This window comes from Squalius cephalus (genome assembly GCF_949319135.1).
Source record: "Squalius cephalus genome assembly, chromosome: 5".
Taxonomy (NCBI): Eukaryota; Metazoa; Chordata; class Actinopteri; order Cypriniformes; family Leuciscidae; genus Squalius; species Squalius cephalus.
In genome coordinates, this window is record NC_137126.1 from 10,099,513 (window position 1) to 10,121,384 (window position 21,872).

General features: G+C 36.5%; 1 protein-coding gene across 4 annotated transcripts in view; it reads left to right on the forward strand.

Moving 5' to 3' along the window:
• The first annotated feature begins 3,976 nt into the window (after positions 1-3,976).
• Positions 3,977-21,872, forward strand: part of sik2a (salt-inducible kinase 2a) — a 48,965-nt gene continuing 31,069 nt past the window's right edge. Inside the window, exons 1-4 of one of the 4 annotated variants that reach the window (XM_079872758.1) lie at positions 3,977-4,382; positions 5,606-5,722; positions 7,095-7,158; positions 14,148-14,309. In XM_079872758.1, coding sequence (XP_079728884.1) covers positions 4,245-4,382; positions 5,606-5,722; positions 7,095-7,158; positions 14,148-14,309 — 481 coding nt within the window. In that variant the 5' untranslated portion in view covers positions 3,977-4,244. Of the gene's footprint in view, positions 4,383-5,605; positions 5,723-7,094; positions 7,159-14,106; positions 14,310-21,872 lie in introns of those variants that run through there. The other 3 variants (XR_013821372.1, XM_079872759.1, XM_079872760.1) reach the window with 3 other exon arrangements.

A 21,872-nucleotide genomic window follows, 5' to 3' on the forward strand; every position in this document is an offset into this window, starting at 1 on the left:
CTGCATTAGTGCTAAGCATTAAGCCATAAGGTCATGGTGCAAAGGACCCTAGGTTGAAATTACTCCGAACCATCCCTTTAATCGACAACATGTATGTTAGACCCTCACAACTTTGTTCCTTTTTAGAAAGAAATTAAATCTGCGTCTGCGCCGATGGCCTCGTGGTCAGTACGCCGACATGTAGCGCTGTTGCGCTCGGGCGGCCCGAGTTTGAGTCCCGGCTCGTGGACCTTTCCTGATCCCGTCCCCTGTCTCTCTCCCACCTCGCTTCTTGTCCACTCTATACTGTCCTGTCACAATAAAAGGCAAAAAATCACCAAAAAACAATGTACAAAAAATAAATGGTATCTGCGAGGATTTCCAGTCAGGATTTAGACCATATCATAGTACTGAGACAGCTCTCATTAGAGTCACAAATTATTTGCTCTTATCATCCGATCGTGGTTGTATCTCTCTATTATTGTTACTGGATCTTAGTGCTGCATTTGACACTATTGACCACAACATTCTTTTGAATAGACTCAAAAATTATGTTGGCAATAGTGGAATTGCACTAGCATGGTTTAAATCATACTTATCTGACCATTATCAGTTTGTAGCAGTAAATGAAGAGATGTCATATCGATCAAAAGTTAAATATGGAGTACCACAAGGCTCAGTACTAGGACCGTTGCTGTTCACTCTGTACATGCTACCCTTAGGAGATATCATTAGGCAGCATGGAATTAGTTTTCACTGTTATGCTGATGATACTCAGCTCTATATCTCTTCACGCTCCAACAAAACGCACCAATTCACAAAATAAACGGAATGCATAGCTGATATAAAAATTTGGATGACTAGTCATTTCCTACTACTTAATTCTGAAAAAACAGAGATTCTAATTAATAATTGGACAAAAAACCTCTGCACGTATTAACCCAGAAAACTGTCTCACAATTGATGGCTGCTCTGTCAAGTCTTCGTCGTCGGTTAGGAACCTGGGTGTGCTCTTTGATACCAATCTTTCATTTGAGAGCCACGTTTCTAGCATCTGTAAAACCGCATTCTTCCATCTTAAAAATATATCTAAATTACGACATATGCTTTCAATGTGGAACAGTTAGTTCATGCGTTCATGACCTCAAGGCTAGATTATTGTAAAGCTGTAATGGGTGGTTGCCCTGCATGCATAATAAACAAAGTCCAAGTCCATGGAAGTATGACCATATTAGTCCCATTCTGTCAACACTGCATTGGCTCCCTATTAAACATTGTATACATTTTTAAATATTGCTGACTACTTACAAAGCACTAAATGGTTTAGCTCCACAGTACTTGAGCGAGGTCTTAACGCATTATAGTCCTTCACGTCTACTGCGATCTCAAAATTCCGACCAGTTGATAATACCTAGAATATCAAAATCGACTGCTGGCGGTAGATCCTTTTCCTATTTAGCACATAAACTTTGAAACAGTCTTCCTAACATTGTCCGGGAAGCAGACACATTCTGTCAGTTTAAATCTATACTAAAAACGCATCTCTTTTACCTGGCATTCATATAGAACATTACATTTCTATTATTCAAATCAGTTAAATGATTATTAGGCTGCATAAACTAGGCCAGCCGGAGCCGGGGACACTTCCTATAACACCGGATGTACTCGTTACATAATAAGTAGAATAGCATCTACGCTAATGTTAGTCTTTCTGTTTATTCCGTGGTTTACTGAAGTCAGCCGGATCCGGGCCGGATCCAGATCAGATGGTGGACCTGCACCTGGACCCATCCACGACCCATCCCTGAAGTGCCAGCCTCATCAGCCCAGTGAAGGCCTCATCGACACGACAGCCATCAGCACTGATCCTCATCAAACTCGTCTTCAAACATCAAACTTCCATTGCTGAAAGAGCAGTTCAGCAATGGAACACTGTGCCGGCAACCATTAGAGAGTCCTTGTCATTCTTTTCATTCAAAAAGAATGCAAAAAAATGGCTTGTAGAGAGCCGAACTTGTGGGCACTAATGTTTTATGTGTGTATTTAAAGATTATATTATTATTTTTATGTATTTGGTAACCATAATGTGTTGTATGCAATTTTTTTTTTTTTTTTGTGTGATTTTGTACTTGTGATTATTTTTAAAGGTTGCCTTGTTTAAATCTGGCTGGGGGACTACCGATGAAAATTAGCACTTTTGAGCTAACTCGGGTACATTTACATTGTTTTAATGTTTATTAATGTACACTGTCCCCTTTCAAATAAAGAAATCAATCAATCAATCAATCAGTCTCCATACCGGTGTGATGACTCCGACTTCCGACCAGATGGAACTGGATAATATTCTCTGATCCAATCTGACTTCTGACCTGTAATGCAGCTTGAATCATAATCATACACTGTTTGCTCGTTGGCCAGAGGAGAACTGGCCCCCAACTGAGCCTGTGTTCTCCCAAGGTTTTTTTTTTTCCATTCGGTCACCTGATGGAGTTTTGGTTCCTTGCCACTGTTGCCTTGGCTTTTGGCTTGCTTAGTTGGGGACATTTAATATTCAACAATATTATTGATCTGCTCTACTTAAGGGGGACGATGACGCAATTTTCTTCTAGAAACAAACTTTGTTGTATTATTTTCATGTTTTCACTGTGAAGCTGCTTTGATACAATCTGTGACTTGGTGACTTGACTTTATTTTGTGATGCAACAGCCCTGGTGTAGCCTAGTAATAAGATATTATAATAGAAACATTGATTTAACATTGTGATATAATTTGTTATTTTTTTCTTGAATATATAGGAAATGTATTCATTTTATTGGCAAAATATTTTATTCATAAATATAATAGTATGTATGTATTAATGTCAACTTTAATTAAAATGAAATTAAATAACCAAAATTAAATAATTTTCTTTGTGGCTTTAACCACTTAATTATGATACTAAAAAAGACAAACAACAAAGAAAGTGTCAAATTTGTGAAGCTGTATGGCAATCTGTAGAATGTTAAGTAACTTAATTCACTACCTCTGTATTTTCTTCTACTGTATTTTCATATTTAATTAGTATTTTTAATGTCTTCCTTTATTTTTATTTATGCTGTCATCCATTGTTGTATTTCATTGTTGTATGTAAGTGTTCAGAAATTACTATTTATATATTTGTTATTTGGTTGGTTTAACAGCAAAAAAAAAAAAAAAAAAAGGAGAAAAAAAGGAGAAAAAAAGAGAACATAACAGCAGAAGCCGTTTTTGACAGCAGGGGTCGCTATCTGACAACATGCTCAAGAGTCAGGTGAGCGCATACAGTATCTACAGATGTTTAAATAAATTTTATATTTTTATAGGAATATTTTTGTTTCAATTAAGTTCTAAATTCTAATTTAAATCATATATAGACCTAATACATTTTATTTATTTTAAAACAATTATATAAAAAAAAAAAAAAAAAATCAACCTTATTCTATCTAATATAGATACCCAAATGTAGATTCAAAGTTGTTATATTGCAAAAAAGCAAAGCCATTTGGTATACATAATAGATTAGGGTTCATTTGTCTACACTGCGGTGTTAAACACTTAACAAATTCTAAATATGAAGCAATATAATGATGTCAGCTGCATTTCAAGCACAGAGAGAGCATCTCTATCCATGTGATTCATTCATTCATTTATTTATTTTTATCTATGACTATGACAGTTGTTTTTTGCACGCATTGAGCAAACCCAGACCTCTATGAAAAACGTATGCACAAATGAATTAAAATGCGTACTTGTCGGCGCAACTGTTTATGTTGAAGAAGATGATGGTTTTCATAAATGTAAACAATAAAATGCATTCAATTTGTTGAAGGTCAAATGTACGCAACCGAGTTGAAGTGTTCGTAGAGATCGCAATTTGATTTGAGATTGACGTACACAGTGGATAAGGTTGTCCTGGTGACATGCCGCGACGGACATTGAAGCCGCTTTGTGAGATCCGCCCCTTTATAAAATCCCTTCTGCACTGACGTCAATGCATGTCGAGCGCCAGAACATCATTCCGCGCATCAGAGCGGAATGCGCTCTCATTTCAGTCTCATTTCAGTCATGTAGAGCCCTGATCTGGCAACGAAGAAATGTGCAGGAGCCCTTGCCACCCATATGCCCCATTTGCATTTTAGCTTTGGCATTAGAAATCATACCCGCCACTTCAATTGCTTTGTAAGAGCAGGTGAAGGTGGCCAAACCATCCACACACACATCTTTATCCAGTAGTTCACTAGAAAACTATGGTCATGGCCGCCCAGGACCAAAAGCCGTCGCAGCGGGCACCGGTTCGCGTGGGATTTTATGATATTGAGCGCACGCTGGGAAAAGGCAATTTTGCAGTTGTGAAGCTGGCGAGACATCGCATCACAAAATCTGAGGTGAGTTGCCTAATATACGCACACACACACACTAGTGTTTTTCAGTGTGCCTGCGCTAACGTGCATTGGAAACAACTTACATTTACACTTTTATCTGTGTTGTAAGAAAGGGGAAGAGTGTAGCCCATCATCGTTAAACCTAAATATTTTGTAAGTTGTATTTTGGTCTGTGACAAATGGGATCTGCGAGATGAAAAATATATATCATTTTAAAAATGCAGTTTTTGTCAAACATGTGCCAAGTTCTAATATTTGCAATGTAGCTACTCGTGTTGGTTTTAAACAATTTTGAACAACGTTTATTGTACAAGACAAAAATGTTACTTCTACAATGTCGAGTGGTGTAACCACAAACTAAAATATTTGACTTACATCTTGAGTACACACACACACACACGTGTATATATATGTGTGTGTGTGTGTGTGTGTGTGTGCATAATGTACATGTGTGTGTGTGTGCATTTTAATTACGAATTTTTTTAATTAAAAGTTATTTGTGAAATAAAACAGGCTCTAAAGGGGTCCTCTGATTTTTGTCTCATGCATTAGGCTACGTTTTAAAATATATTTTTGAATAGCTTAATAGATCCCAAAAAACAACAACAACAACAACCGTGACCTTTGATATCTAGGGCACAGTGGCAAATCATAAGTATAGAAACATATTTTGCATGTTCGGGGTCGCTGTTTTAAATAAATTAATGAAAATTTTCATTGCTTGATGTGAATTTTCTGTAAATAATCGGATCTGCCCCTATGTCTCTGACGTCTGTTTAGATTAGTATTACAATGTTGCTGTGCCAGGGTCAGTTTACCCTGAACTTGAGTTTTAGAGTGACTGCAGTCAAGATCAATTCAGATAAAACCATACAAGTGCAGATTCCCACCATTTCTCACTTAGAAGCAAAAGTGGAACAGCTGTATATCCAGTTGCAGTTGCATGATTTTTTAAAAGATGCTGTAAAGACATGAGACAGGAAGCAGTCTGTGAGCAATGCTTTTATGCTAGTTTGAAATCTTCATTACAGTTAAGTCATATACTCAAATGTCATACCTTTAGTGGTCTTTTAATTTTTTAAAAGCTAATGACTGTTTCATTGTATTGTTGTGGTGCAGCTCAGTGAATAATCCTTTATTTTTCTGGAAACTATAAATAATTCATGCATCAGTGGCTTCAAAATAAAAGCCCAATAGACATTACATTTACATTTGCTGAATTGCAGGTGGCCATTAAGATCATAGACAAGACCCAGCTAGATGCGGTGAACCTAGAGAAGATCTACAGGGAGGTGGAGATCATGAAGCTGCTGGACCATCCTCACATCATCAAGCTTTACCAGGTACTGCATGACCATGCGTGTGCATATTGTGTATATAATACATTTTTGATAATAACCCTTCAGCTGCCCAGCTATTTTTGTTTCTTACCTGTATTAGCATTTGTTCCATGAGATTTTTCTAGAGAATAAGGCCTGTTGAATCCAGTGGTTTCGGCTGGGAGCTTTATAGGGTTAGTCTTGTCATGTTATGTAAGATTTTTAGGTCACTCTGGGCCTGGATGCTGATGCAGTATCAACAGTTACACAACACAAATACAGCATCAGCAGCAGTCCAATCATGACAGTGGTCATATTGTGATTTGTCTGTCTGGTATTATACATACAGCTTTCTAAAAAAACAAAACTGCTCACTGTTCCTTTGGCAGAGTCAACTGGGAATATCAGTAACCTATAGAAATCTACCAAATGCCCACATGGTCATTAGTTCAACACTAGACGTCACAACCAGGCAAAAATAGTTCTATGAAATGAAGAAACATTCCCTTACAAAAAATAAGATTATGTGGTGATATCATGGTACAAGTAAGGTAGTAGATACAGTGGCACACTGATATACAGTACTAGTCAACGTTTTGGACACAACTACTTTGTTATTTCTAATGATAATAATTAATAACAAATATAATTATTATTATTATTATCTACTGGTGTTGTTTCATATTGTTGTTGACATTTATTCATTTAAAGTATAATTATTTTTATTTAATAATAATAATCATTTTTATTATTATTATCCACTGGTTTTGTTTCATAGTTTTGTTGATGTTATTATTTATTTTATAGCGTATTATTTGTTTGTTTTTGCTTATTTTATCAATAATAATAATATAAAAATAGTAATAATCAATAAAATAAATAATGTCAATAAAACTATGAAACAACACCAGTGGATAATAGTAATAATACTCATTATTATTATCATTAATATAATTAATGATACTAATAATACTCATTATTATTATTATCATGAATATAATTAATGAATACATTATTTCTAATCTATCAAATAATTAATAGACAAATTATTTATTTTACACAACTTTTACATTTTCATTATTGTATTTATTTATTGTATTATTTGTTATTGTCTAGAGGAACAGAAATGTTTAAAACATTTGATGACAATATTACTTCAGAAGAAATGTTAATGCTATGGTACTAGTGCTCTCAGAGATAGGACAGCAGTGTAGAGAAAGACAGCTTACAGAAATACACCTATGTATCTAAAATGTGTGAACATTATAGTGACAGGTGAAAATGCTGTCCGTCTCCTGTGCACTTGTGATTTGAGGTTTTTGTGATATGAATTGCATTGCTATAGCATTCCACATTCATGCAATGGATAAGAATCACGTCTCTTCTCTTTCATTAGGTCATGGAGACCAAAAACATGCTCTATCTAGTCACAGAATATGCCAGAAATGGAGAGATATTTGGTGAGTGCGTCCGTTTCATTATATGTGCAGACAAAGGCTATTTCATTGTGATCCATATATTCACCCCACACTGTAAAGTATTGCATGTGCAGTGAATGCATGCCTGCAGTGGATTGAGATGGTCAAACCACATTTCTGCATATTTCATCCATCTATACACTGATTCACTCACTTAAAGCTAATGGATGAGCTGAGCAGATTTTTTTGTCCTGTGATGGCACCTGTAATGGAAAAAGGTCCTGGTGTTTTAGATGAGAGCTACGTGACCAAAGAAACAATCATCTCACCCATAACAGCCCCATGCAGTAAAGCTACAGTCATACTTGAAAGACAGTGAATGAGATTTATAGCCTCATTAAGGGGCAAAAGGTTGCGTTTGACAAAGCAAGAGAGAGAATTTGATATGACAGCTGCTGCCAAAGAAGAGGAATAAGATAATAATTTACAGAGACATCCTTGTGATTTTGTCAGTACGTCTTCAGTTGTGTTAATATACTCCTCGTATTTGACAACATGCGTACTTTGTTCTTAGCGCACATTCTGCGAGAGTCAGCACTAAATCTATGCAGTGACGCTATGTTTACAATAGCACTCTTTCTGCAGTGTACAATATGTGAATTTTCTATGTATTTGGGTTAAATTAGAATATTCTCCTGAGAAGCCGAAAAAAGTACGTTTTTTGAATGTAGTATTTTTTCATGTCATTACATTGTTTAGACTAGAGCATAAGAATTAATATACCATTTTACGTTATGCAATATGTGGGTAAAATGTTTATAAATGGGTAAACCCATTCAATACAATGTATTTATAACCAAAGAAGTGTAACAATGGGAGTTATAATTGGCAATATTTAATATTTCATAGAAAATTTGATAAATCATTTATTTTCCTATTCATTTGTTGTTGTTGTGTATCTCCCAAAATACCTGATAAACATGATTTAAGTCCTGGTATTTAAGTCCATGTATGAAATCAATGCCCTGTTTTGTAACAGAGAGATATATTTTGATTAGAAACCCCTGACATTTTCCTGAGATGTTGATTTATGATAAAGAATTTGAAAAATAGTCAGATTTAAATGATAATTACAAAATATAATCATATTTCCATAAGAGTGCTAAATTTGATCACTAATGTAATGTCAGTCATTTTTAGAGACCAAGGAGAAGTTGTTGTCATGGTGAAACCTCCAAACATTTGGTATCTCTGAAAAGACCTGAATGTTGGTATCTCTGATAGGTGGATCTCACATCGGGTCCCGGCGGGTCACAATACACACAATTCTACCGTTATTTGCTGTCCGTGTGTTCCTCTTTGCGAGACACAAATAACTTTTGTGTAATGAATTCATCAAGCGCACCATCGCACAGAGAAAAATACACAAGTATAATTAATTGTATGGGCCCACCGGCAGAAGCATCATTTGACGCATATGTTGAGGAATACTAGCCTAGAAATCTAGACGCACCCTAGCGGCAGCAAAATGTATTTTGCAGCCAGGGTAGTCTAGCAACTTTCCATTGACTTTCGTGCTGGAAAAACCTAAATTGGGTCAGGCCAATCACGTCGTGTATAGCGTAGGCGGGGCGGGCTTAACATAATGACGACAGAGTTGCGACGGTTGCTGCTACTTGAAAACAAAGAATGGCGGCTGCTGCTGGCGAACAGTCTTTCGAATCGGTGTTGGCCGCGACTCTGGAGGACTTGGAGTTAAGTTTTTCTTTGAGAAAAGAGCAAAGAACGGCACTTAAGTCATTTTTAAAAAAGGAAGGTGTGTTCATAGTTTTGCCGGTCAGATTCAAAAGTTGAATCTATCAACTAATGTTAGCTCCGCTGTTGGGAAAACGCTGTGGTTGGTTGAAGCGCTGTCCTATTGCGTGCAGAGTGAATTTGAAAGACAGCCGTTTATCCCGCCCCTCGGATTGAGCCGTGTCTATGGAGAGTTGCCAGACCTAACATCTTGAAATGTCAATGTGTCATGTCAAAATAAGTAGAATAAGTAAAATAATAAGTAAAATAAGTAACTTTTTTTCCAGAATCTTTTGTTGACATCAAAGGATGTGCATCCAATCAAACAGATTAGATAACAGATTAGCAAGGGCGTAGACTTGATTTTAACATTGGTGGGGGGACATAGGAGCAGTATCTATGCATTTTGCAGGTATGATAGAATTTGAATTGCAATTTCATGTCATCTAAAGCCTTTATTTATAGATGGTGAATATAATTTCACCACATAAAACATGTTCTTGATCTACATTTTTGTTGATCCTGGAACAACATTCCAATCAGCCAATCAGATTTGAAGGACAAGTTTAGAGTTTATGTCAAGTTTAGGCTTACAACCAGGGTTAGGTGCTTTTATTTACATATTATTTCCCTCTGATTTTAGGGATAACTTATGGGTAGTTTTAGGGGTAGGGACAGGGTTAGGAGTACATTTTTAGACAAAGAATGTTGTTCCAGGGTCAACAAAATATGTTGATCCAGGAACATGTCTTACTTGGCAAAATCATGGTGACCATTTATAGATATAGGTAGGAACTCACTCATAACTCATACCATAATCTTGATTAGAATATACAATTTAGCGTTCTATACTTTATGATAAAAAAGGCCCATCTAAACAAGCACGTTCATAACTGAAAAAGCGTTATTCATGGATTGACAATAAGGTTTTTAGCTTATATTGACTTCAATTCTGTAATGTTATAAGTTAAAGGTAAGTAATAACAGCAAGGAGGCCGAGACTTAAAAGGACAGTTCACTCAAATATGAAAATTCACCCTCAAGTTGTTCCAAACCTGTTCGAATGAATTTCTTCTGCTGAACACAAAAGAAGACATTCTGAAGAATGTTGATAACCAAACAGTTGATGGGCCCCAGTGACATACAGTATTTGTTTTTCCATACAATGGAAATCAGTGGGGTCCATCAACTATTTGGTTACCCATATTCTTCAAAATATCGTCATTTGTGTTAATTTTTGGGTGAACTATCCTTTTAACTTTAGAATACATCAGAGTACATTCATAATGTATTACAGGCAGGGTGTTTTTTTTTAGGTCAGAGTGCCCTTAATGCCGCTGTACATCACTTTAATTTTTATTAGATTTATGTTTGACGTTTTTGCCTTTATTGAGATTATACATTATAGGTAATTGACAGGACGGGATCGGGAAAGGTCCCCGAGCCGGGATTCAAACTCGGGTCTCCTAAAGAGCACTATATTTCGGAGCGCTGCCCATGAGGCTGTTGGCTCCCACTAATCGCTTTATTTTAATATATAAAATGAATTGAACCAATGATGACTTTGACAGATAAATCTCACGCTCTTATTTCAGTGTTGTTTTTCATTGTGGATACTTCAGCTCACAGTTTGCTTCATACATTCAGTTTAACAACATTAAAGTTGCACTAAGCTGAACCTTCCATTTCCAGTGTACTTCTAATGAACCGGAAGCAATATCAGATGCAACATCTCTTTCTTGACTCTTTATTTCAGACTTCCACAAGATCATTTTATGTAAAATTAGATCAAAAATACAAAATGACTACAAAAATAACTTGATGGAACCAGCTAAATTAAACATGCTCAGGATGTTCTGTTTGCCCATAGAAATGAATGAGCATGAATGATGCGGTCAAACATTGTGTTGTCCATTAAAGGTCTACTGCAAGTTGATTTAAATGCTAAATATTTAGTCACTTATTTGATTTATGATTTAGATCAAAGGTCACTTGGACTGCTCTCAAGATTGGTTCCACCCAGACCACGAATCGTTTATCATAAATTAATATAATTACAAACATGTTTTTTTTTTTTTCTCCATGTGGAGAAACAGGGCATTTGAAGCAACATGCATTACAGGTGCTGGTCATATAATTAGAATATCATCAAAAAGTTGATTTATTTCAGTAATTCCGTTAAAAAAGTGAAAAGTGAACAAAGTGAGATATCTCAAGCCTTTATTTGTTATAATTTTGATGATTATGTCTTACAGATTGTGAAAACCACAAAATCAAAATCTCAGAAAATTAGAATATTACATGAAATCACACAGTAATTACACAGTGATACCATGGTCATTGAACCAGGTTTTGGTTATTTTGGCAGTGTGGGCAGGTGCAAATCCTGCTGGAAAATGAAGGAAGCATGAAGTGCTCTGGAAATGTCCTGGTAGACGGCTGCGTTGACTCTGGATTTAATAAAGCACAGTGGACCAAAGTCCTCTTTTCTGATGAGAGCAAATTTTGCATCTCATTTGGAAACCAAGGTCCCAGAGTCTGGAGGAAGAATGGAGAGGCACACAATCCAAGATGCTTGAAGTCCAGTGTGAAGTTTCCACAGTCTGTGTTGGTTTGGGGAGCCATGTCATCGGCTGGTGTTGGTCCACTGTGCTGTCCACTCAACGCAGCCGTCTACCAGGACATTTCCAGAGCACTTCATGCTTCCTTCAGCAGACAAGCTTTATGGAGATGCTGACTTCATTTTCCAGCAGGATTTGCACCTGCCCACACTGTCAAAATAACCAAAACCTGGTTCAATGACCATGGTATCACTGTGTAATTACTGTGTGATTTCATGTAATATTCTAATTTTCTGAGATTTTGATTTTGTGGTTTTCACAAGCTGTAAGCCATAATCATCAAAATTATAACAAATAAAGGCTTGAGATATCTCACTTTGCATGTAATGAGTCTATATAATATACAAGTTTCACTTTTTTAATGGAATTACTGAAATAAATCAACTTTTTGATGATATTCTAATTATATGACCAGCACCTGTATATACTGTGCCAGGTGTTTGTTTGTTTTTTCCTTACAAGGTCTTATTGCTGCCAACCTGAACATGTACAGTGAATTATCTTGAATTGCACATGTATTTATTCATTTTATTTATTGGACCTTTGATTTTTGTGGGGCCATTGCTTGAATGGACATTTAGAGCCTGGACCTCTTGAAACTTTACCTGAATAACTTTACCTGCATGTTATTTGGTTTTGAAAGGTATTAGTTTGGATTAGGTCAGCTCATCTGAAATTCTCACTATAACTGTAGAGATATTTTTATATCTGCTGCTTTTGAGGGTTTATACCTGAGAGGAGGTTAATGACCTTCAAGTTGCTCTTTATCACAATTCTCTGTACATAAAATTCTACAGAAATGTAGTAAATAACATAACTGATTAATTCAATTAAGTGGTTCAGTCTTTTTTTTTTTTTTTTTTTACTTTTGCCTGCTGTTTGCTCACCTCCTTTTGACTTGAATCATAATATTTTTTAATGTTTGATCTGCCCAGTCATTTTCTTTCATATTTCCCTCCATTCTGGATGTTCCATTTTTGTTGGGTTAAAATATCATGTGTGGTATGATATAGATTAATGTTCAATTTCCTTATCCTACCTGCTGGGTGCAAATGACATGTTGTCATATAGTCAATCCATAGGGATGTGAAGCCATCTGTCAACTCAATATCGTACCATCCTACTCGTGCTGCACACTGCCTCGCATTCGCATGCACAGCGCACCCTTTGAAGTCTCCTACATGGCCCGTATGACGCACACATGCATACGCATGCAACTGGCATCTCCATGCCCTTGTCAACTGATTAACTCAGAGGACTGCTGTTTTATCAGTGCTCGACTCGCATTTCAAGCAGGCATGGCTGACAATCAGGTCCTGTTTTGAATGTGTGGTCAGCTGTGGATGACAGGCAGGCTTTTTGTTTTAGGAGGGAATGAATATACAGGTTGTTTTTGTTGGATTTGAAATTCATGAAAAGCTGGTGGTTGCATATTCACGTCACTCTGACATAGCGAAAGGTATTATTACACAAACACCTGTGATGCATGAAAAAGGACATGAGAAAATAATGTGTTATTAAAGGGGTCTTTGTTTGTGGAAATAAATTTCCCTTAATCATTTGAGAAAAAAAAGAGCTCAGTATACTATGAAAACATACAGTACCTTTCAGAAACATGTCTGAACCAGTGTTATTTTTGTTAACTGTTCAAAATGGTTTGCATTCAATGAAACAAAGCTGAAATAAAATATATAGTATTGATACAAATACTATACGGGAAAACCTAAACAATAATTAGAAATGTTTCCTTGACAACTAACTAAAATAAAATAAGTTGAAGTACTACAGTTACTAAAACTGAAATAAAAATAAATGAAAGCTGAATAGAAATAAAAATAATTAAAATGACAAAAGTAAAAATATAATATATAATATTATAAAATAATATAAATATTTTGTAACGCTCAATTACATGTTATAAATTCAGAATTGCAAGATATAAACTCACAATTCTGAGAACAAAATTCAGAATTGCGAGTTTATATCTTACTATTCTGACGTTATAACCCGTAATTGCGAGTTTATATCACAAAATTCGGAGAGAAGAAATTTAGAATTGCAAGATGTTAACTCGCGAGATTGCGAGAGAAAAAGTCAGAATTGTGAGATATAAACTCGCATTTATGAGAAAAAAAGTATTTTTTCTTTAGAATTGGACTTTTTAACCCACAATTGAGAGTTTATATCCCACAATTCTGAGAAAAAAGTCAGAATTGAAAGAAAAAAAGTCAGAATTGCGAGTTCATATCTGAAAATGAACATGAATTGATTTTGGCACAACAAACTACTAACATTATAAGCAGATCTCAAGACAAAATAAAAATAATTTAATTTGAAGTAAATTACTTGCATTTCAATTTATTTCAAATAACTGTGATGAACCCCAGCTGTTCAGCTTCAAACAGATTTTGTTCGCTGCTGTATTTTTGTCAAGCCCAATACAGTATTTAATCAGGACTACTATGACCAGTCCTGTTAAACAGATGTTCCCCTGCCCTTTCCCTGCTCATTGTCAGAATCTGCATACCATTTTCATGAAAAATTCATGACTGTGACATGTTGCCTGGATGTGCAGATGACGACCCAATAACACCTGATCCCTGTCTGGCAACACAGACTACCTGGCCAGCCGCGGGCGGCTCAGCGAGATGGATGCGAGGAGGAAGTTCTGGCAGATCCTCTCAGCGGTGGAGTACTGCCACGAACGCAATATTGTTCACAGAGACCTGAAGGCTGAGAACTTGTTACTGGATGCTCACATGAATATGAAGATAGCAGGTAAGAGATGTACCTTTCCTTGTGAAAACATGGTGTTGTGATTGGTGTCAGTGACACCAACTGGTTTGTAAGCGATTTCTGAGGAACACTGTTGATATTTGAAATCAGTCTCTCCCTTCATTGCTCCATCTCCAAAATGCACGAACACGCAATGCAAGAAAGGATGTCTCTTTATCATAGCTGGATCAAAGCGAAATAATGCAAAGATGATGAATGATTGACAATTAAGAACAAAAATGAACAAGAATATAAAAGCATGTGTACAAGCAAGACAAACAATGACACTGAAAACTGTCCTGTTACTATAGCTAACATTCAAATAACAGCAGATCTTGGTTCTGTGAAACATAGCAAAACCAGTGTTACTCACGTATGGAGCAGAAGCAACACAACCTTGGCATCCGTTTTCAGGCTTTCCTGCTTGGCTCTCTCCAGCGCTGGAAAGCTTTTCTAATATTAATGCAGGTCCTAAAGCTCTTGCCTGATCATACCCCTTCCTTTCCAGTCATATTCCTCTGACCTTTTTCTCTTTTGTAATGTCTCTCAGACATCTCTCTTTCTACAGTCTTTCTTCAAATCTCCCTCTTGCTCACTCTCTCTCCTCCCATATTTTGAGTGTAAACGCCCCCTACTGCTGATTGGCTACAGGTGTGTTGTGGTGCTCAGTCCGATCCACTTTTAACAGTGTTTCTCAGAAATCGCTTACTGCACCTTTAAACGTTTCTTGATGTCGAAATTCTTTTCTTCTATCCCTGTTTAATATGATGAAACAACTACAAGTCATTTGTTGACTTCTATGAAGAGTGTAAGCTCTGTCTCTGTCAAAACATTGCTCTGCTTGTTTGAGCAGTCTGAAATGTCAACTTCTGGCTCAACTAATAGCATGAGTTTGGGGCGGGACTATCTGTAATAAGCTGTTTAGTGGCTGTGGGGGCGGTTGGAGTATTTTGGATAGGAAATCCGTTCAGTGCAATCTGGCGCAGAAATATCACTTTTCAGGTTTTACCTTGAATTTCAAGGGCAAACATTAGCAATGATTAAGCACATGGAGTGCAAGATGAGAAAGTTAGATTAGGCAAAAAGAATGATATGTGAATGAAAATTAAATCTACTGTTCATGTCAAAGAGTTCATATATACTATACCCTGTTATATGAGTGAAACATAATAGTTTGAACTATTTTTTATTTGTATACTTTCAGTATTCATATTAAGTTTTAGTATTACTATTATTGTTGTGTTTTTGTCATTTATATTACTTTTTGTGGTTACACTTTACAAGGTTTCATTTGTTAGCATTAGTTAACATGAACTCACATTGCAAAATACTTCTAAAGCATTTATTAATCTTTGTTAATGTTAATTTCAACATTTATTAAGACATTATTAAAACAAAAAGTTCTGTTTTCTGTTAACATTTTTTAATTGACCTTAGCTAGCATGAACTAAAAATGAACAATTTGGTATTTGTATTAATCAACATTAACAAAGATCAATAAATACTGTAACACATGCATTGCTCATTGTCAGTTAAAGTTAGTCAGTGCATTAACTAATGTTAACTGGGACCTTATTGTAAAGTGCCATTTTTGTTTTGCTTTTTAATATAGTTTTTATTCATTTTATTTCAGTTATAGTTATTTTAGTGCATCAAGTTAAACTAAATGAAAATGAGAAATGTTTCCTTGGCAACTAGCTGAAATAAAATAAGTTTAAGGTTTTTCAATATTTTATTTTATTTCTGTTAATGTTTATTTTAAGGAACGGATTTAGTTAAATGTAATAATCCTTTGTCATATTCATTAAGTACTTAGAAGTAAGTAATTAGACATTACATTTTTTATGCTTTTTTATTTATTTAATTTGTTCTTGAAACTGAAAACAGCTACTTCAATTTCCTGAAGATTTTCTGCTTTATCTTGGAATAAAAATGTGTAATTGCCCGATCCTCACTGGCTCTGGTGCATTTCACAAGTCAAATCAGATCTTTTTCTCACAGTACGCAGGCACACACACACACTTACACACACATAATGCCAGCCAAAGTCTATCAGAGGATCGCATATTTACTCAGTGACATCAGTTCAAACTGGATTTAGTTGCACAGTTCATTCCTTAAACACAGACGTACTCCTAAGTTAGAATGACCACAACTCATCCAGTTCATCCAGTACACTTTTCACGTAACCCTGTTTTTTTGATTATCTTTATTACCCATTAACTGTGAATGATTGATCTATTGACAAAAGTGTGTCACATTTTAAGTCAATTTTGTGCAAAATATGAATTAAGTTTCAACAGTGTTGTGTCCATGGCATGTGCATTCATATATACATAGATGAACCAAAAGCATTATGACCAACTGCTCAATGTGCTGTTGGTCCTCCGTGTGCTGCCAAAACAGCGCCGAGCCTCAGAGGCATGGACTCCACAAGAGCCCTGAAGGTGTGCTGTGGTATCTGGCACCAAGACGTTTGCAGCAGATCCTTCAAGTCCTATAGGTTGTGAGGTGGAGCCGCCGTGGATTGAATTTGTTAGTCCAGCACATCCCACAGATGCTCAATTGGAATGAGAATTTGGTGGCCAGGGCACACCATTCATGAACAATGTGTGAAGTGTGGCAGGGTGCATTATCTTGCTGAAAGAGGCCACTTCCACCAGGGAACAGCATTGTCATGAAGGGGTGTACCTGGTCTGCAAAAATGTTTAGGTAGGTGTCACATTTACCTCCACATGAATGGCCGGACCCAAGGTTTCCCTGCAGAACATTGCCCAGATCATCTCACTCCCTCCACCGGCTTGTCGACGTCCCACAGTGCATCCTGGTGGCATTACTTTCCCAGGTAAACGGCGCACACAGACACGGCCGTCCATCAGACCAGGCGACCTTCTTCTACTTCTCCAATGTCCAGTTCCAATGCTCATGTGCCCAATATTGTAGGCATTTTCGACAATTGACAGGGGTCATTATAGGCACACTGACTGGTCTGAAGCTACGCAGCACTGTGGGGTGACATTTCTCCCATAACCATCATGAAAATTTTGTGTGACTTGTGCCACAGTAGAAATTCTTTTGGCTTGGACCAGACAACCTTTGTTTCCCTCATCCATCGATGAGCCTTGGGTGCCCAACACCCTGTCACCGTGGTTTGTGAATTGTCCGTCCTCAAACCACTGTTAATTCTCACCACTGCTGACTGGGGCTACGTCTACATTTAATCCAGATCCATTTAAAAACTGAGTTTTCATTTAAAAACGCTCTCTGTCCACACTAGCGTTTTCAGGTGTTTCCCAACGTTTCAGTGTGGATGAGAAACTTTTGAAACGCCTGAAAAAGCTCAATTCACCTTACTGCGCATGCGTAAAACCTTATAAAAGCTCAATGAGATGATACAGATGGAAAAATAAATAACAAAGTTATCACGCAATTCTTATGACAGGATAATTTTATTTAGCAAAATACTTCACCATTCACTGACGAGGTTCCACTTCACCATTCACTGACCAGGTTCCACTCAGTCACCATATGTTTGGTCTAAAACACAACTGCTCTCATGTATTGCCGCAGGATAGAAAATGTGAGTATATTTTCTATCATCTTTGCAGGACTGTGATATGAAGAGTGTGCAAAGTAACACATTTTAGCAAAAGTGTGAAAGTGAATAGCACATAACAGGCACAATACCAGTATAAACAAATATCTATTGGAACAATATGCGTCACATGACTAAACTTACATCTCATCTCTTTGAAGCTTGCATGGCCATAAAGTTCTTAGCTGGGGTTTTTAGTTGGTTAGCTCAGACTGGCTGGAGGCTGGAGCCCCCTCCATTTATGGCCCTAGAATAGACTGTTGATTTGGGATCTGGAGTGTTGAGTTCTGCGTAGAATAATGTTTGAACGAATCATCTGGAAGATTCATTTGTGTTTGGTTCGCCCTTGGTTAAACCCCATACTGGTTCACCACAAATGCATACATTATGAAATTCAGTAAAAATTCTGAAATTCAGTATTTCTACTTTTAAAGAGTTGGATTATCATGCTAAACATTTGTATAAAGATTCGTATAAGTTTCAGAAAGTTTTTTACGAGTATGGCCCTGTATGACGTCATAAAAGACAGAATTCCTTGTATGGGCACTTCTCCCGGAAGAGCGTGCACACACATCAACCAGAGAGAGAGCAAGAGCGCGCCCATCAACGTGCAAGTTTGGGTTACGGAAGCTGTCGGCAGTGCTGCATGGCACGCCTCCAGGAGCGCGGCTGTTTTCGGAAAGACTCTGTACAGCGTATCTGTCTTTTATAAATCTGACCAAACTAAAGTCTCTTCAGAGATATGAAGGATGCAATACTACTCTATAGGTACTCAAGATTAGCCGTACATGAGATTGTCAGAAACTGTGTGTGTTATGTCCCCTTTAAGAACAATTAACAAATCAACAAAATAACTTATTGAAATACCTGCGCCTAATCTGACATCATACGTATGCAATGCAAACAGTCAACTTTTGTTTTGTCCTTTTCAAGCATGCAGTCGTAGTGTTGAGATGTAAAATAATGACTGTTACTAGACGCTGGTGGGGTGGAAGATGACAGAGAGGCGTCTAACATGCTGTGCTCCATAAGTACCAGTCACTGCAGAGAATGGATCCTTGTGCCAGACCGTTTGTCTGTATTTATGTCATACCAAGCTGAAAGAGAGACACAGAAAATGCATTATAGGGCGTTGCCATTGTGTCACTATGCACTTAAATAACAGAAGTGAAGTGCTTCTCATCACAGCAGAGGCTTTTTAAGACATGCCTCCATCTTTTCAGAGTCATTTCTCAAAGGGTTTTTATTTATTTTTTCAAAGGGAAATTTCATTGTTTTAGATGTTGCTGGAGTTCACAGTCATGTTTCATTGGCGTATCAACTTTTTCTCTGATGTCTCTCCTTAGAAACTGAGACCATCATTAACACAGCAGAGATATAAAATGAATGTGAACAGCATAGCTCAGATCATTTGGTCTGGGAAGAAGTTAATAAGAAACGTTTGAGTTCATTATATTGAAACAACTTTTCATTGGAGACATTATCTTGGCAAATCTGAGCACAGTTTTAGATACTGTTGGTATCTCTTCTAAAACCTTACTTATAGAGTAATCGTCTGTGAATCAATGGAGACAGCTTGAAAATACAGTTTTTAGATCAATTTGAGATAAAATGCAATTTTTACCATGATTATCTGATTTTAGTGCTAATGTTATTGATATGTAATCTCAACAAATAGTTTTGGAGATTTCACAATTTGTGGTGGCTGCTTTCGAAACTTAAGCTTTAAAACCTTTGTGAATGTTTTGTTTTATTCAGTGGTTCAAACCATGTATCAAACTTAAAGTTTAAAGTATAAAGTCACGTGAGTTTAGTAAACGAGGCTTCATTGCGTCATATCTGTACTTGAGTGTTTTTTAAAAATTTCAATAGTTTGCAGATAGGGGTGAGCTTAATTAAAGTCCACATTACAAAATAAAGGTACAAGGGCAGGATGAACATGACAGAAATTTTGCTATCGTATTTTTGGGAAAATGAGTCTAATTGTTTTGTTTTTTTCATCTCAAATGTGCTGCGACTTATATTTCAATAAGTGATAAGTTATAAATATAAAATAAATATTATATAAGTGATATAATGCAATTCACAAGTTCACCTGCCCATTCAGCCTTAAAAGTTAATGGTAAACTAACTTGGTTTGCTGTCTTTGGAGGAGGCTTGATGCAGAGGCTCAGCTCGAGCTCAGAGTTAAAACCCCCTATAACAGTACTGCGCATATGTGACCTTTGCTTTTTATTCGACCCGGTTTGTCCCACCCTTCATTAGCAGACACACTCAAAATGTGGATGACAGCCGACTTTATTTTCCTGCACACAGAGCAGTGAAAGAGAGAAGATGGTAAATCGTAATGTTGTTTAAAGCTCCACCCACAGCAGTTCTCTTTAGCTCTGCTGCTCTCAATATCACAGTAAACATTACTCATTCACATTATAGTGTACTTAACAACACAGTAAACAAAAATAAAATAAAAATCTGAAATGTAATAATCTCTCCAGGAAAATTACAGACTTTGTAAACAATTCAATGCTGTCTTTTCCTTCTTAAACTTTGGTTTGTGATCGTATAAAACTGCTTACACAGCTTACATCATCCATTTTATGTTACTCTTAAATGTATGAAATTAATGGAAATAACATCTAGTATTTTTAGTAAAACCATGAATTAAGTACTTTATAAAACACAGTTCGTACCAAATATTTCTTAACAATACAGAAAATACAACTACATAAACTCTACGTAAATTCTTAAACACTATATGATAAAAACATTTACCTGCACACAGAGCAGTGAAAGAGAGAAGATGGTAAATCGTAATGTTGTTTAAAGCTCCACCTATTCAAAATACATTTCACCTCGTTAGAAAGCACATGGAAAATGACACAGTTAGAAAGATCATTGAGTGCATCCAAACGGATATAAAACGATCAAAATACTCAAAAATATAAACAGAAAACACTCTCTACAAAGCAATCAGTGTCTATTGTGAGCAATCCTTTTATAAAGTGTCAAACATTTGAGATGAAATTACATATTTTTAACTTTGTGTGGAGCTACCACAGAGACGACTCACCCACAGCAGTTCTCTTTAGCTCTGCTGCTGATCGTTCAAACACAGTGGGCTACAGCGCCACCAGCGCAGCCAATAGGAAGCACAATCCCATTATTGCAGGATTTACTTAAAGAACCCACTACCTATAATATATATCTCGTTACATACACCCCCCTTAAATCCTGCTTAATGGGGACATACCATAACAAGAAAAACCAACAGCAAATAAAGGGAAAGAAAAAAAAACGGGGTATTGAACTCCCACTTCATGTTTTCAATCAATAAAGAAGAGAAGAAAATGCACATGGAGTATGATTAACTGTCAATCAATTGATTCTCCCATAAGGAGTACATAAAGACAAGGAAGGCGCCTACTCCCAATCTTACAGTAGACTAAAGAGATGCCTGTTACACCTCAAAATTTCATTATATACTAACTTTGATTTCAAATCTCTGTATCAATATGTTCCCTTTGTGTTCTCAACTATGCATGAAATCAAGTGTCACTGTTTATGTGAAAATGCTTTTAACTAAATAAACAAAAGAACTCACTGTAGAGTCTGAACTTTCTATGGATTGTTTGTTCATTTCATAAATCAGTCTTTTAGGAGGCTTAATGACTCTGCCAAGTCTTGTTTGAGTTACTGCAGCATCAACATGTCTTGGCTGTGTGCACACCACAGGTTCCTTTGCAACCTCATGCTTAAACTGTCCTCCTTGAGTCGAATCAGAGTCTTGACTATTCACTTCAGGTAAATTGACATCACTTGTTACATTTTCATCACTTCTTTCGACATCACTTTGCACTTTGACTTCTTTCATTCAGGTTCCCAGTGTCAACACTCACGGAGTCCAAGATTTCCGACACACAATCCGACACATCAGGTAAGTCTGTACGGTTTGTATGACCATCTTCCTCAAC